The sequence below is a fragment of the Heterocephalus glaber genome, unplaced genomic scaffold, assembly GCF_053883595.1.
Source record: "Heterocephalus glaber isolate CG9 unplaced genomic scaffold, H.glaber_assembly_v1.0 deba00001504, whole genome shotgun sequence".
In the NCBI taxonomy this organism is placed as follows: Eukaryota; Metazoa; Chordata; class Mammalia; order Rodentia; family Bathyergidae; genus Heterocephalus; species Heterocephalus glaber.
In genome coordinates this window covers 68676464-68692764 of record NW_028258324.1, presented here as the reverse complement: position 1 = coordinate 68692764, position 16301 = coordinate 68676464, and the positions used below count along the sequence as shown (strand labels likewise).

General features: G+C 44.5%; 1 protein-coding gene across 7 annotated transcripts in view; it reads right to left on the bottom strand.

Moving 5' to 3' along the window:
• Dgkg (diacylglycerol kinase gamma) overlaps positions 1 to 16301 on the bottom strand; it is a 187498-nt gene that overhangs the window by 114454 nt on the left and 56743 nt on the right. For all 7 annotated transcript variants that reach the window (XR_204739.4, XR_015441042.1, XM_013072229.3 and 4 more), the window contains exons 4-7: positions 12636 to 12801; positions 12052 to 12114; positions 4924 to 5094; positions 1055 to 1104 (exon numbers count right to left, since the gene is read on the bottom strand). Coding sequence is in view for 5 of the 7 variants with exons in the window: in XM_013072229.3 (XP_012927683.1) it covers positions 1055 to 1104; positions 4924 to 5094; positions 12052 to 12114; positions 12636 to 12801 (450 nt within the window). In the remaining 2 variants the exon portion in view is untranslated. The remainder of the gene's footprint in view (positions 1 to 1054; positions 1105 to 4923; positions 5095 to 12051; positions 12115 to 12635; positions 12802 to 16301) is intronic.

Below are 16301 nucleotides of genomic sequence, written 5' to 3'. Positions count from 1 at the left end.
CTTCCTTTGCCCCTTGCTTACTCCCTCTCCTCCTTCAAGACTCCGTTCAGATGTCCCCTCCCAGGGGATGCCTGCCTTGGCAGCCCTAGCAAAAGCTGAGACTCCACACTGCCTCTCCCTCCTTTGTCTTTCTTCTTAGCACATATCTCTCACCAACTCATTTTCTGTGCTGCTTAGTGTCGAGAATGGAAACCACATGCAGGAAGGGAATCCTGTCATCTGGCCACTGCGATGTATCCTCAGTAAGCACCTGATGTATGCAGTAGACACTCAGTAAACAAGAGCTGATCAAATGCTTAGAGTCGGTACTTCTCTGGTTGGTCCCGAAACTCCCTCAACCTGCAGCACTGCAGTAAGGTGACAGGCCCAGGAATAAAGGGAGCTGGCATGATTCAGTTGGTCTAGTGGAATTCCCTTCCTCCCTCCCTCCCTCCCTTCCTCTGGTCTGACTCCGTCCCACCACTAATGAGCTCTTTAATGCTCTGACTCTGCCATTACCACTCATGACCACAGGCCTATCTGACTTTATGGCTCCTTCCCTCTGCCTGCTTTCCTTTCAGTTCTTCTGCTCACTCTCTGGTCCCTGGCCCTTCCGAAGGGATGAGTGAGTTTCAGGTTTCTCCAGGTGCAGTGGGTGTGGGAGCAAAAGTCCAGAGTGACAGACCTAGCCTCCTGGGAAGGAGAGGACGCCAAGGGCGATGCCCTTCTCCTTGGCCCAGTCTTGTTACCTCCCTGGATACCCTCCTCTTGCTCTTGGGGTCCAACAGGAAATTTCGGTGCAAGTTTGTGAATGGAGAAGTTAAATTAGATGAACGAGTAACACATTGCCTTATTCTGAGATTGTATGATTCCAGGCTTCTAGAATGAGGACAACCACAGCTCGTGCTCTGCAGGGCTGCTCTTTGGAAACAGGGTGAGGGATTCTGCTCAGACTTCTTACGGCAGTCTGTCTTGGGACGCTGAAATCCCCAGAGAGAGAACTGAGAATTTTCAATTCTTCTCCACTCCCCCAGCCTTCTCACCCCCAGGAGGGATATTTAGGGTCCCAGCTTACCGCTTGGTCCAGGAGTCCGTTCTCATCTGAATCATAGAGGCGAAACATGACTGCAAGAAAGACAGAGGCCAGGCTTGAGATGTCCTCTGGCCCCCAGGGGTGGGCTGGGGGTTTGGTACCACTGGAGTCTGCAGTTTCTAGATCAGTGCTGGACCTCACTGGGGTGAAGGCTGCTGCAGCTAGCCTCAGTTTCTCCAAGGTGCAGAGTCCAACTTCCTGACTCGGAGGGTCAGAAAAGGGAGGAGAACCAATCCTGGCTGGTGGAAACCGTGTGTCTGATGAGACACGGGCCACAAGTGTGAGTCTTGGGCACAACCCCAAACGTGTCCCCAGCTGGTGGCAGGGGAGGCACCCGGGCTGCTGCTTTCATTGCACATAGAAAGATTGTGGCACTAGGCAGAGTCACACCCGGTGCGCTCCAGTTATCTCTCTTCTTTGGGTCTGTTTATTTGTAAAGTGGAATTCCAGTCACTTTTTTCTCCTAGGATTATTATGAAGATTAATATGCCACTGGTACTCCAAACTGAAAGTGCTTGTAATACAGAAAGCACTCAACAGAGGTTATTTATTTTTATTTACTTTTATTAATGAACACATACATATAGCTTTTCATATATACCAGGTACCATCATATGTACTTTATACTTAATCCTCAGGAATCCTAGGTGGTAGTTACTACTACAGAAGCTGTTACAGGTTGAGTATCCCTTATTCAAAAAGCCTGAAGTGTTTTGGATTTTTAAAAAAAAAATTGGAATATTTGCACATACATAATGAGGGACAGTACCCAATTATTATTTGTTTTTTTGCTACCAGGATCGAACTCAGGACCTTGGGGCTGTAAGGCAGGCGGCAGCTCCACTGAGCTAAATCCCTGGCCCAAGGACCCAAATTTTAAGCATGAAATTCATTAATGTTTCATGAGTACCTTATACACATACCCAAAAGTAATTTATATAATGCTTTTAGTGCATTTGCACTTTGAATATGATCTGTCACATAGGGTCAGGTATGGAAGTTTCCACGGATGATATCATATCAAGGCTCAAAAGTTTCAGATCATTTGGAGCATTTTAGATTTTTGATCTTCAGATTAGGGATGCACCACCAGCATCTCTTACTCCCTAAAATGTCAATATGCCATTCAGAAACATCTTCGATAATGTTCTATCTGCAAGGAGGTGATGTAGCTAAGGGACATCTGGGAGGGAAATTTGGACTGACAACTAAATGTTCACTTAGCAGAGTGAGGCATTTCTTCCTTTTCCTCCCATTCTTTAAATGCATCATCTTGCCTGCTTTCCTAGTGGATCCCCTGGCACTGACGCTGCTGAGATGTAGCACCTTTGGGTCTCTCAGCACAAGCTCACCTGGTCATACTAAGTTGCATTTGTGTCATCATTTCCTTCTAGATGTTTTAATGTCCCTGCACCTTGTATTTTTTTCAGTGATGCGTACCTGGTTGGAGCCTTACATTCTTTAAAAGTAGGGTTCTGATTCTGTGTGACTCCTCAGAAAGTCCTGGTCAGGGGGATGCAGCCTGCAGCACACGCTGCCCAGTCCCTGGACAGGTGGGTGAATGATATAAAGAAGGGCAGAGCATCCCACCAGCCTTGTGCCAGGACTCTGCACACAGGGGAGTTTCTAACCTGACCTCCTTTTGGCCCTGTGGCCCATGAACAACAGGACCAGAAAGAGCTGGGGAGGCTCCTCGGTAGTGGTACATCCTCGGGCAAGTCCTTCAACCCTCTCGAAAAATGAGAATAATGTCATCCTCCCAGGGTATCGTGAGGCTAAAATAACAAGATGTATTGAAAGTGTTTAGCAAATATAAGATGTTCAGTGATGGGAGTTATGAATAAGGCTTCAGGTTATTACCTCCAAAACCAAACATGCTTGATTTGAAAAAGAAAAGCTTCAGTTATTTTCAATCATTAAAATTAAGGAAGGAGTAGAGTTGATGTGATTAAATAAAAACCAAACCCCAAATGAAAACTACAGAATAAATGACTAAATTTCCTCAACAAAAAGTTGCAAGGAAACAATTTAGCTAAAGATAGAGAGGGAACTAAAAAACTAAGGGACCGAAGAGACAATAATTAATGGCAACGGGTGGACTTTATTTGGACCCTAATTCAAACAATTAAAAAAATAAGATAATTGGGAAAATATGAATACAGGCTGAATATTTGATTATAGGAGGGAATAATTTTTAAATGTAATAATAGTATTGCAATTCTCTTTAACAAAGAGTCTGTGGTTTTGAAGGTACGTACTGAAATATTTATAGAGGAAATTACTTGATCCCTAGAATTTATTTCAGGTAGACAGAATAAGTGGGTGGTATAAACAAAACAAGATTGATCATGACTTGATAATTTTTGAAGTTGGGTAGTATGTACACAGATGTTCACTGTATTCTGTACTCTTATCTGCCTTTGAAATTTTCTGCAATAGAAACTTTGTTTTCCTTTTCTGAGACAGGGTCATGTTATATAGTTCAGGTTGGCCTAGAACTCACTGTGTTGTCCAAGCTGACCTCGAATTTACAGTGATCCTCCTGCCTCCGCCTCCTGAGTGCTGGGATTACAAACGTGTGCCAGAATGCCTGGCTTTACAATAATAACTTTGGGGCTGGGGATTTAGCTCAGTGGTTCTGCCGCTTGCCTTGCAAGGATAAGGACCCAAGTTCGATCCCTGGTACCAAAAAAACCAACCCCCCCCCCAAAAAAAACCAATAATAACTTTGAAAGTTTCTTTTCTTTTCTTTTCTGAGAGTCACAGCTGATAGGAAGAATCTGGCACATTATCTTTGACAGTTAATTACAAATATAAAACCTCAGACTCAATGCAGTTACATGTTGGAAATAATTTGACATTTCACTTTTAACATTAGCCAGGAAAAAGCAGATATCTGCTACATTTGTTACCAAATTAGCACTTAAAACTTGCAATTGTTAACACCTCAAAACTATGGGGGAGATTTTAAACTCAGCTAACGAGCAAACTGTTTCATTTTGGTTTTGGCAGAGTTAACCTTTGGCAGACTTTCCTGGTTAACGTTTAATTTTTATTGACTAGTCTTATTATGAACTGGAAGTTTGACTTCTACTGTAACGTGTATTTTTTTTCACTGTCTACTGGAGTTCTCAAGAGAAGCAAAGACAATACATATTTTTAAGCAAGATCCTATTGCTTCCTGTTCTAAAAAGTGTGCCTGTAGGCTCCCAGAGGGTGAGGGAACCATCCTCGGGTTGAATCTTCTTCAAGGCCACAGGTTCTTTCTGCCAGCAGTTCTGACTCCTCCTGAGGATGTGTTATGGAAAGTAACTTTGCAGTACCGTGAAACCAAGCTCAAGTTTAATTATCCAGTCCCCATGGTCTAGAGTCCCAAGACCTTGGAGGTCTCAGGTGAATGGAGAAATGGAAATAAACCTTTCCAAGAAGATTATTGACAGATTTCAAGGAAAAACACCCCTCATGATGGAGGTGCTTTTTCACAGCACAGGGGACGGGTTGCAAGTGCTGAAGATCTTTGAAAAATCTATCAAGAGGAGGAGCAGCTTTCTGATCGGAGGCTTTCTGGAAGTCCAGCCTGCCAAGCAGAGGACTGGTGACCCCTCTTCTCTTTCCAAATTCTGGTTCTCTATGTCAAGGTCTCAAATGCCCTTCCTACCCTTTATACCAATATTGTGTCCTAGGGAGGATTCTAGGTAATGTCGCTTATATCACTTCGGGTGAGAGGACAGAGAAACTGTCCTCAAAGAGGCAGAATTCAAACCCATGACCCCAGATCCATGTCCAGTGTAAGAAGGACACAGTTTCTGCTCCAGGAAAAAGCCGAGGCCCTCGGCAGTACCAGCACTTACATTCTAGCTTATCCTGAGGTCTCCCAGTCTCCAGGAGGGACAGGTAGCACACGACATCCTTCAGGTACACTATGGGGGGTCCTGAGCTGGCAGACCCAGCAGGAGGGGCTCCCAGGAGGGTCGCAGCCACTTGGTTTCTAGCTGGTGCTTTCTTCTCCGCCATCTTTGATTCTAAGGTGGGAAAAGGAAAGCGTTCAAGGACGCTTTGTGTATAGCGACCATTAACTAACCCCCTGCCCAGCCTCTTCACGATAGATGCAAGAATTTTACACTGATATCTTCAAAAGCTTGAGTTACATAGATATGATCAAATCAGTGGCCCTAAAATTCTAGTTTCATATTCTCTGATAGGACCTCATTCTGACCCTTTACAAAGCCTATTCCCTGCTGGGAATGGTGGTGCATGCCTGTAATCCTAGCACTCCGGGAGGCTGAGGTGAGAGATCCAGTTGAGCCTGAGCAACTAGCAAAAATAAAAATAAAAAATGGCTGGGGATATAGCTCAGTGTGAAGTCCCTGAGTTCAAGTTCAATCCCCAGTACCACACACACACACACACACACACACACACACACACACACGCACACACACGGCCCATTTCCTTGCAGGAAATTAATCTATTTTCTGTGAATTTTCAGAAAAGATAATAGTGATTCTTGGTAATACAGTAGTCAACAGGTAAATGACATTCAGCCTACTTTTTTGGAAAGCATTCAATTTAGAGAAGTAATTTTCACTGGAATTTCAAAATGGTATAATGATTCACCATCCTTTACCAATATATCCTCTCATAATTTTACTTTCAAGTACATTTAAAGACAAATAAATGAATATTCAAAAGAGAAAATTGGGGACTGATAATTAACTAATTTTCAGAAACTGGAAAGAACTTTGACTAATTATAAGCCCAACTGGATGTAGAAAATGGCTTATTGTACCACAAGAAAAGAGTGAGCTTTCTCTCCAAAATTTCCCCCCTTAGGAAAAATTTTTGACTCTTTCCTACTCTGACCTCTAGCTCAAAAGTATCAGATCTATTACTGACAAGAAAACCTGTTATACTTTACTGTGTGAATTCTATTTTATTTTTTCAGGGTACTCTGAATGCTCCCTTTCCTCCCTCAGTCTCTCTAATCTCATACCCATCAGAAATGATACCTCCATGACTAGTAGCAGTGGACAACTCACAGAAAACAACTGGCCAGAGAATAAGCAGAAGATGGGCATTGGAAAATGATAAATATTCAAAAATTTGACTAAAGAAGATACACAGATGGCACTGAAGTACATGACAAGATGCTCATGATTACTAGTCATTAGGGAAATGCAAACTAAATCCACGGTGAGATACCACCACACACCTGTTAGGATGACTGAAAATAAAAAGACTGTCCTCCAGTGGGAGGGGTAGGGGAAAGGATAGAAGGGAGCAGGATTAATATGAGAAAATGGAAAAACAGGAACAAAATCTTTGCAAATAGGGAGGAATGGAGGGGTTGAAGGGAGGGCTGGGCAAGGGTGAAAAATAAGAACCAAGAGAGACTATGTAAAGGTGCAAATTTCCAATGATGAATGTCATTATATTGTATAACTAAAATGCACCAATGATTAGAATGAATAATCGATAATGCAAAATAGGAAGAAAAGGTCCAAAGGGGTAGGGGTAGTGGGAGGGGCAGGGGAAAGGAAAGAAGGGAAAGGAAAAATGATGAGAAATGGAAAAAATGGAAATAAAGTCTTTGTAAATAGGGAAGGGTGGAGGGCGTGAAGGGAGGGCTAGGAATGGGGAAAAATAAGAACCAAGATGCATTATGTAAAGGTATAATTCCCAAAGAGAAATGTAATCGTGCTGTATACCTACAATGTAACAATAAAAGAATTTAATAAAGTGAAAAAAAAAAAAAAAGACTGTCCTCCTGAGTGTTGATGCTATGAAGTCTCAGGAACTCTCAGGTACTGCTGTGAGGTATGTGAAATGGCTTAACCACTTTGGAGAAGTTTTCCCATTTCTTATACAATTAAACGCATACAGTACCTACTGTATTATACCCAGTCATTGTACTTCTAGGTATTTACCTAAGAGAAATGAAGATTGTCCTGCAAAGGCTTATACCAGGATGTTCACAATGATTTTATTTTTAATCACCAAAAACTGGAAACAAACTGAATGCCCATCATTCATTATTAGGTGAATAGATAAACAAATTATAGAATATCTGTATATTAGATTATTAAACATCTAAAATATGTGAGCTATTAATACATGCAACATGGATAAATTCAAAATTATGCTGAGTGAAAGAAGCCAGATCAAAAAAGTATATACTACATGATTCCATTTATATAAAACCCCGATGATCCAATCTAATATATACTGACAGAAGGCTGGGTGGAAGAAGTGATTACAAAGAAAGCTTCTGGAGATGACAAACACATTCATCACATTGATTGTGGTGTTGGTTTTACAAACGGGTCAGAACTTATTAACTGTACACTTAAAACACGTACAACTTAATGTCAGCTACAGTTCAACAGAGTGTTTGAAACACACTGCAGCCTTTTTAGAGACTCATGGATCCCTAGAATGTAGAGAGACGTTGAGTCATCGTTCTAGTTTTCACTGAGGGCTACTATTCACCCTGCTCGGAGAGCCTGGAGTACAGAAGCATCGAGTCACACTGACACCGCTCACTGGTGTCCTCATGCTCCCTTACATGAGGTACCCTAACTACAGCCATTGGAGGACGCTGCTGGTGCCGTCTTCTAGGTCCCGGATGTTCTCCTCTATGCCAACTCAGGAACCCCGCGATGTGAGGATTCCGGGGTGGCTGTGCCTGTTTCACCCTGTCCCTTAGCCTTTGCTTTACTTGTTGCCTTCCAGCTGGGCAGGGTGGCACAGTGGAAAGCACCTGGCTAGGGGTGCAGACTGGGATTCGAGCACTGGGGTTGTGCTAAATGGTGCGAGATCTTGCACAACTAGGCTTTTTCCTTGCACCACACTCAACTTCAGTTTTCTCATCTGTTAAAAGAGGGGACGTGCATTAAAACTGATGTGCAACCCCACGTCTTGACGGGAATGATTCTGAATATCATGTTAAATGAAAAAGAAGTGCAAAACAAAGCTGGATTCAGAGTTAGATATACAGTGTGACCCCAATTCTGTAAAAACATTTATGGGAAGAAAACTTACAAGGAGATCGCACACACATACGATATGACGCTGCACTAGTGGGATTGTGGGTATCTTTGTTATTTCTTTTCTCTCTTTTTAAAAAGACAGTTTTAGATTCACAACGAAACTAAACGACGGTACAGAGATGTTCCACACGCTCCCTGCCTTGCCCCGTGTCACGTCCCCCACCAGTCTGCCACATTTGTTCTAGCTGATGCGCCTGCATCGTTACATCATTTTCACCCAAAGTCCAGAGTTCGAATTAGGCTTCACTCTTGACACTGTATATTCTAGGGATTTAGGCAGATGTATAAGGGCTGTATCCGTTACTGCAGTTTCATTGTCCTAAAATTACTCTGTGCTTTGCCTATTCATCCCTTCCTCCTTTCGATCCCTTACAAGGACTGACTGTGTCATTTCCTTTTTCACATACTCTCCAAATTTTCTGCTACGTGAGTATATGATTTTTATAATTGGGAAAGAAAAACAGGGCTTTCCTTGAGACTCCAATATTATAGTTGCTGAAACATCTTAACAGCTTAAGAAACCAAATAAAATTCTGGACACTGAAGTTCTTCCTGTTCAGCCCATTTAGTCCGGGGCCTTCCTGAGCAGACACTGGGACAAAGACAAATGGCTGCGGGCTCAGAGCCAATGCCTGGACTCTAGAAGTCCGTCTCTACTGCCTTTGGATATAAGCAGGTGCTCACTACCGCTGGGAATGCAGTAGTACTTGAAGTGGATCATTCTAGATCTCAGCATAGATCGGATGGGTGCAGACAGATCACATCAAATCATAATCTTGCTTCCTCTTCTGGCTTCTGCTGAGGCTACAGGGAAAGGGTGGGATTCTCAGCAGATGGCCTGATCTCAGGTGATTCCTGGGCTTGGCTCTTCTTTGTTGATGGAGGCCTCTGTGTGGCATCTGGCTGGTCCTAACCCTTATTTCCGGTGAACAGAAGCATCTAATTAAGACATCCATTGAAGGAGTCCTAGCAGGAAAAGAATTTTCTCCTTTAAATCTCAAGACTCACATAAAGGTGAAAAAATATTATACAACTCTTTGGGCCTAGAATCAGATAATTATTCTTTTGTGATTGGATTACGAGGGACTGATTTTTTTCTATGAACAAGGAAAATATTGCATCATGAATCATTTCTCCAGGATGAGATCTCGAGAAGTTCCTCTTTTATGTTGTGAATAATAAAGTTATTGCAAACAAACACAATGTTAAACAAATCAGCAGATTTCTGTTACTGCCACTGATCACCCTTTCTCAAATATCACACAATGACTAAGCCTTAGTAAAGTCTTCCTTGATACCTCAGAATCTTTAGCCCCTAAAACAGACTCTGCCCAGACAACTGGAAATACAAGGAAGGAAATATACCTTCTCCCAAGTTCTCCTTGAATTTCCAGATGCTTGGACTGAGAAAGTCTGGGTAAAGAATTTGAGGTAAGATGATTTTTGCCATTGATTTTTCTTGTTGGGACTTTAGGATCTCAAAGCTTCCAGTTTTCATCTTTCCTTCCTACCATGAGAAAGATTTGTGACAGAATATCCCTCCTCTATTCCACATAAGATGTAAGACTTAAGGCCATGTGTGGTGGCACGTGTCTGTGATCCCAGCACTTGGGAAGCTGAGGCAGGAGGATCACTGCAAGTTCGAGGCCAGCCTCAGCTACATAGCTCAAGGTCAGCCTGAACTACACAGTGAGACCCTGTCTCAAAAAAAAAAAAAAAAGATGTAAGACTTATGGCTTCGCCATCTCACCAAGGACTGAGCAAAGAAGGGCAGTGGAACGAGCCCACAGTTCTGCAGAGCTGGGCTGCTCAGCAAGGCTGCCGTTGTTCCCAAGGGCTCAGGAGGCACCAGTGCTCTTCCCCTCTGTCCCCTGAATTTGCACAGTGGACTGGAATTTGCTGAATGCATGACTCTGGGGCCGGTCTACTTTCCAACCATACTCTGCTCTTCATCCATAGTAATTTGTTTAAAAAAAAAAAAATCACTGGGACTTCAGGTGAGCACTGAAACTCTATGATTCTTCTAGTTTCTTTTTTGGCTGGGACTGGAATAAAGATTAGAACTACATCTATGCCAAGGATTTGGCTCAGTGGCGCTGCACCTGCCTTGCAAGCACAAGATCCTGAGCTCGATCCCCGGTACCGGAAAAGAACTACATACATCTAGAGTTCATTTGAAGAAACTATCACCCCATCCTCTGTTACAATTAGTCCCTTTTCTCCTTCAGCTATAGTTTCTCTTATCTCTCTCTTTTTTTTTTGGTACCGGGATTGAACTTGGGTCCTTGCACTTGCGCAGCGGGCAGCGAAACCACTGAGCTAAATCCCCGGCCCTCTCTTATCTCTCTTTTCTTGTACATATTTGAGAAAGTAATAAAACTGTCTTCTTTTCTTTGGTACCGGGGATTGAACTCAGGACCTTGTGCTTGCAAGGCAGGCTCAGCACCACTGAGCTAAATCCCCGGCCTTTCTTTATCTCCTGGGCACATCCTAAGCGCTGGAGTTCACCTTTATGTATTTATAAATATTTTCAACAAAGCAGTAATATGTGATAAACAAGGTTCAACTCTGAGTCTTTGTACCTAAACTTCAGGAGTAAGCTGGGAGATGGAGTCCATGAGAGATCTCCCATGAGAACAGGAGGCTAGGGGTCCTATGGGGTCACCGAGGGTGTGGACTGAGGGAGAGTTTGGGACACAATGACAGTTTAAGAACAGAGTGTACTTTGGAGGGGGCCTGAATAATAATTGCTGATGTTATTGAATATTTACGATGTGCCAGGCACTGCCCTGCCCTAGCATTTGGACACTGAAGTCACTTAAACGTCATTAAAACACCTGTTAGAAATTAGTGAGATGGGAGTTAGGGTTCTACTAGGCAGTAAGGACAGCAAGTCCAAAATGGAGCTGGAAAGTCCAAAATGGAGGCTGCTGAGTCACGACCCTCCAGAGAGATCTTATGAAAACACCTGGCAGGTGTGCTTCAGCTATCTGGAACCTCCACAGTGCACGACTGAACAGGCCGTTGGTTCAGAGGTACATGGACCCTGCATTGACAGTGTGTGAATGTTACATAGATTGGAACCTGAAAAGTATGTAGTCTCCTATAGCGTAGAGATGACATTGCTTACACAATGGCTTGAGCTCCTTTCCAGGCCCCTTAAAAATTCCTAGACACAGAGCCTTCTTGGGTGTCCTACTCAGAACCCTCTCCCAGCTAGTGAGAGACTTACTTCCTTGCCTTTATATCCTTTACTTTCTTGCCTAAATTTAAATAAATAAATTTGCCTATACCCTACCTCCTCCATCCACAGTTTCATTCTTTGTCCCTGTGGGACAACCCAGCATTCTGGTATCATCATCTCATTTTACAGACGAGACACTGAGACCGAGACGCTGTTCAAAGATGCCCACAGTTACCGAGCTAGGCAGTGTTGGAGCGGGCAACCCCATCCAAGCAGACTGTTTCTGAAGTCCACATTCTCCACCAATATGCTCTATCTCCTGATCCAACTTAGGCTGAAGAGTGAACAGGAAATTTATACCTCAGCCCTAGAACCAGCCGTTTGCACATATTCATACATGTGCACACACACACACACATGCACACGCACGCACACACTTCTCCTCCTGCGAAGCCTTTCTCTGCTTGGGGCAGGCAGAGTTGTCGGAGGTAAACAGCTGGTAAGCTGCTGCAGTCCTGACCTGCTCTGTTCCAGGGCAAGGGAAGCAGAACCATTACCTTATCCTGGGGGGTCTCAGGAGGTTTGAATGTCAGGGGCCCACAGACGCAGGTTCTGCAGCCCACAGAAAGGTAATACCTGCTCAGGGGCACAGAATTATATGGAGATAAAACTGCTAGCTGAGTACCTTACTTCTTCCCAAGAATGAGCCCCCACCCCTTCCCTTGCTCCTACACTCACAGACTCACCAGTATCAGGGGCACAGGCTTCATCTGCTTTTGCAGCATTGTCTGCATTCTGTAGGTTAGAATCTGGGGAACAACGACAACAACAAGACATTTAAAGATCAGCCTGTGCCCTCTAGCTTCTTAGAGGACAGGTAGGGGTCCTTCCCGTGCGATCTGGTTCATGCAGGTTATGTTGGTGACTGAGTTACTGCCAGCTGGGCTCACGCTCATTGACTGGGGTTGACTGTGTCTCCCTCTCACAGCCCAAACCCCAGAAAGACAGTGACCATGCCTTCTGGTTCCTCTGCTAGCCCCCTGTTAGTCAAGGCCTGTACACATAATGAATGTGCTCCCTCCTCAGCCACAGGTTAGTTTGTGTCCCTTCAGGCCCTCATTCCACTCTCTGACCCAAAATGGCAGGTATTAACCCTCTCTATTTCTCTTGCTGAGGGATTTGACAAGAGTCTCAGTCCCTTGGTCCCCATTCCTACCCCATAGAGCATTTACTATGCTCGGCGGGTTCCTCCAGGAATGCAGCCTGTGGCCTCAGCAAAGGTTGGAGCTGCTCAACACCCTCCCATCGTGGGCAAAGCTGGTCCATGTACCTGGGCCGTTAGGGTCACTGCTGCTGGCCCCCTCCTTGGGGTGGTCGGGGGTCTCCTGCCTGGGCTTCTGGCTGAAGGCCAGGAAGAGGTGTGTGCTCAGTGGCTGGGGAAGATCCACTTCCAGGTATGACCTCATGAACAGCTTGAAGACATCGTAGCTGATTGGCTGGGAGGGGCGGGAAGAGAAAAGTCAGTGGAGGGAAGTAAAGGCACAGAGAGAAAGGGGAGAAGAAAAGGAGGCAGGGAGATGGCAGGTGAGATAAGTGGAGAGGGAAGCAAAGGAAGTGGAGAAGTGATGGGGCAGGAATGAAAGGGGCAGGGGTGGTAGAGAAAGACAGGCGCAGGGAGCAGGGGTCAGATGTAATGAAGAGAAACACCAGAGATTGCCATTAGCGATTGCTTGGGAGGGGGCAGAGGACTGCAGTGGGCCTTGGTGACATTGGATGTGGTCTAAACACGGATCAAAAGGGGGTGATGGAGGGTGTGCTCTGGGGGTGGAGGGCTTTGCCTTGGTCCAGGCTCCTGTGAGCAACCTGGCTCTGAGGAGCAGGGATGAGGTCAGTGCCCTGGAATCCCAGTGAGGATGAAGAAGGATGCAGGTGAGAACATGGCAGAAAGAAATGGCTCTTCCTTGATATCTCGATTTTCCTCTTGTGCCATAAGGAATGCAAAGCTGAGCATCTGGGTCTCAGAAAACAGGTGAGCTCTGGAAGGAAAAATGCAGGCTCCATTCTTCATTACTTTCATAACTTGATCCCCCTAAAATGACAGAGGACCGCGTGCTTCTGGCTCAGCTGCTTCTCCAAACACGTCCTTGAGAAGGTGTTAGGCACCAGGAGAAGAGCAGAAAGCCAAGGACAGAAGGTAGAACCAAGAGAGATGCCAAGAACTAGACCCTCTTCCTGCTGTGTCTCTCCCAGTACCTCCTGGCTTCTGGTCTCAGGCTGGGAGCAACCAGGCCAGCAAGAGCTGCTGTACTCAGCAAACACTCAACAACAAAAACAACCCAAACCGTTTGCAGTGAGTCATTGCTGGCTTGTGCTTTCATGGCATCGGATCTTCATCAAACCAGCAGATGCTCCTGGAAATCATTTGAGGAAGTGCCACTCCAAGATCCGCTGTGCTGGCTTTTGTGAATAATACCAGCCATGAGGATAAATTCCTCTTTTGGGAGCTAACTTGGCGATTCCATCAAAGTGTGGATAGCATTTAATCCTCTGTTTGTCCTGGGAGATCTGTAAGTCTTCCTAGAACCAGGAGTTGATTTGCATGTGTACAATGGAGACTGGGTTCCAAGTCTCGGACCTAAAATTAAGTGACCCTCCTACCCCATTAGGGACTTACAGAGCAATTTCTGTTTGGCCCTTGGCAGGGGTGTTCTGTAGATCTCTGCAGAGTGGAAGAGGCCTCATTCAATTAGGCAGAGGCTCTTCTCTGATCAGGGGACTGCTGAGAGGATGGTGGGTTCACCTTGACTGTGACAGCTGTCCATCTCGGCTTGGCCTTTCGCCCCTAAGTCTGTATGTCTCTGTTTCACACTCTTCTGTCCCTCTCTGTCTCCACAGCTTTGTCATTTCAGAATACCCTTTTCCCATCGTTCTCAGTAAACAACAGCAAAATCTTTCCCTCCTCCCTTCCGGGTGTAATCTCTCACCGTGACCCTCACTTCCTCCCTCTGTCTCCAATGGCATCTGACATCACTTGCTTGTTTGTCTTCCACCTGCAAGCTTGTTCCACGTCTACTATTCCAAAGGCATTGCTGTCTACTCCCACAGAGCTACTAGCTCATCCTCCTTCCTTCCCCTTCAAATTTCTCCAAGCAGACCACGTTAACCTCCTTCATTTCATCCAGTTTAGCATCCAGCCTTTTAGCGCTGAGCTCGCTCTTTGGAAGCTTGTAAATTCAATTGCCTCTTTTTAGACTTTCTCATCTTTGGCTTTTCAGCAGCATGTCATCCTCTCTTCTTCTTGAAATTGTTTTCCATGGAGTTGCTTGGTTTTGTTTTGCTTCATTCTCTACTTTGATTTGACTGAATATTTGAAAATAACATTGTTATTTATTATTTCAAAAAGTTCTTTTGCATGGTCCTTTGGCAAAAATTTAATTGACAAATACTGTTTTAACCTGTAGCTTTGAGTTCCAACGTTTACTGTTAATCTCTTTGGGTAACCATCAAATTGGAATCTACTGGAATAAAATTTTTCTGGGAAACAGACTGTACCAAACGATATAACAAAAAGAAAGAAAGTTGAAACAAAGTCTAAAATAATGCTGTGAAAAAAACAAAGCCAAAAATCACTGAACAAGATCAATGTGAGACTCAGGAGACCCACGACTGGCCTCTGGTCTACTATGTTGCTTGACTCTCAGGTTCTACTTTAACAAATTGTGAGGGCTGGGCTTGAGGATCTCAAGTTCTGAACTTCTCTCAGCTTCCTCCCTAAACTACCTCCCCTTCCTGACTGCTGTTCCAGCTAATGCCAGTGACAGATTCTCCCAACATCCCAGACTCAGCTTTGAACTCTCCACGGCCCGAGACTAGTTGTTGTCCTTTCCTTCTGTCCACTGTTGCTCTGTACCATCTGTCTCAGCCAGGCCTTTTGATGTCCACTACTCCTGCTGCTGTCACCAAAGTTTCTGACTTCAGTTTCATGCATCTTATCCATGGCAATACCTCTTCAGGGCTTCCTTGCCCCAAGTCCCGTGTGTGGTCCTCCCATCTCTCTTACCCATCTTGGCTAGATTGATTTTCCAAAGCTAATGCGGATAAGACTGCTTCCATACTCAAAAGCTTTCATGGCTTTTAACTGCCCATGGGAGAGCTGAGATCAGCTGATGTACTACTATGCTCCTATACCAGCGGTGGCAAACCTATGGGACACACCTGTTTGTTATCATTGAAAGCTCTAAAAGGTTTGCCACCACTGTCCTCTACTCTACATTATAAAATATATTTTAAAAAGACATTTAGGTGAGGTAAAAATGAATATAAGCAGAGGGTCTGATATATTGTGTCCCTGCAGTCTAATGGATTACCCTGCACACTCTCGAGAGCATTGGGATTCGGAACCTCCCTCCTAATTCCACTGTAAACTAGATTTGTAGCTACTCCAAGTTCTCAGAGCAGTCTGAGCTCTCCATGTGCAGCTATGCACCCTGTCCATTCTGGCATACCTGTTTTTTCTTGGCCAGATGTCCATGGCCCTATCCCTCTCAACCACATTCTTTCTTTCCTTCTTAAAATCCTAGCTATGCTTGAAGGCCCAATGCAGACCCCTCACTCGGGAAGAATGTCCTGTACCCTAGTCTCTCTATTCTGCACCTTACCTCCTGCTGTGGCCCTCATATGTGCTGCTCTGTGTTAATGTAGTTACTTGTAACATATCTTAGTTCCTCTCCTAGATCGAGAGCTTCTGGAAGGTACCGAGAGTACCTTATTTCACTCTTATACCCCCTAAATCACCCATCAGTGTTTTTTTCATGGGTATCTGAATGGATGATGGGTGGGTTACTAATTGGGTTCCTATACTTCAGGAATGGCTTGGTCCTTTGCCCCTGGCTGTCATCAGCTTCTACTGTGGGGTCGTTTCAGTATACATCTACATCTACCTATATCTGTATTGAGAGTCTTGTAAGTGCAAAGACCGTGCTGGGCACCAAAGAGA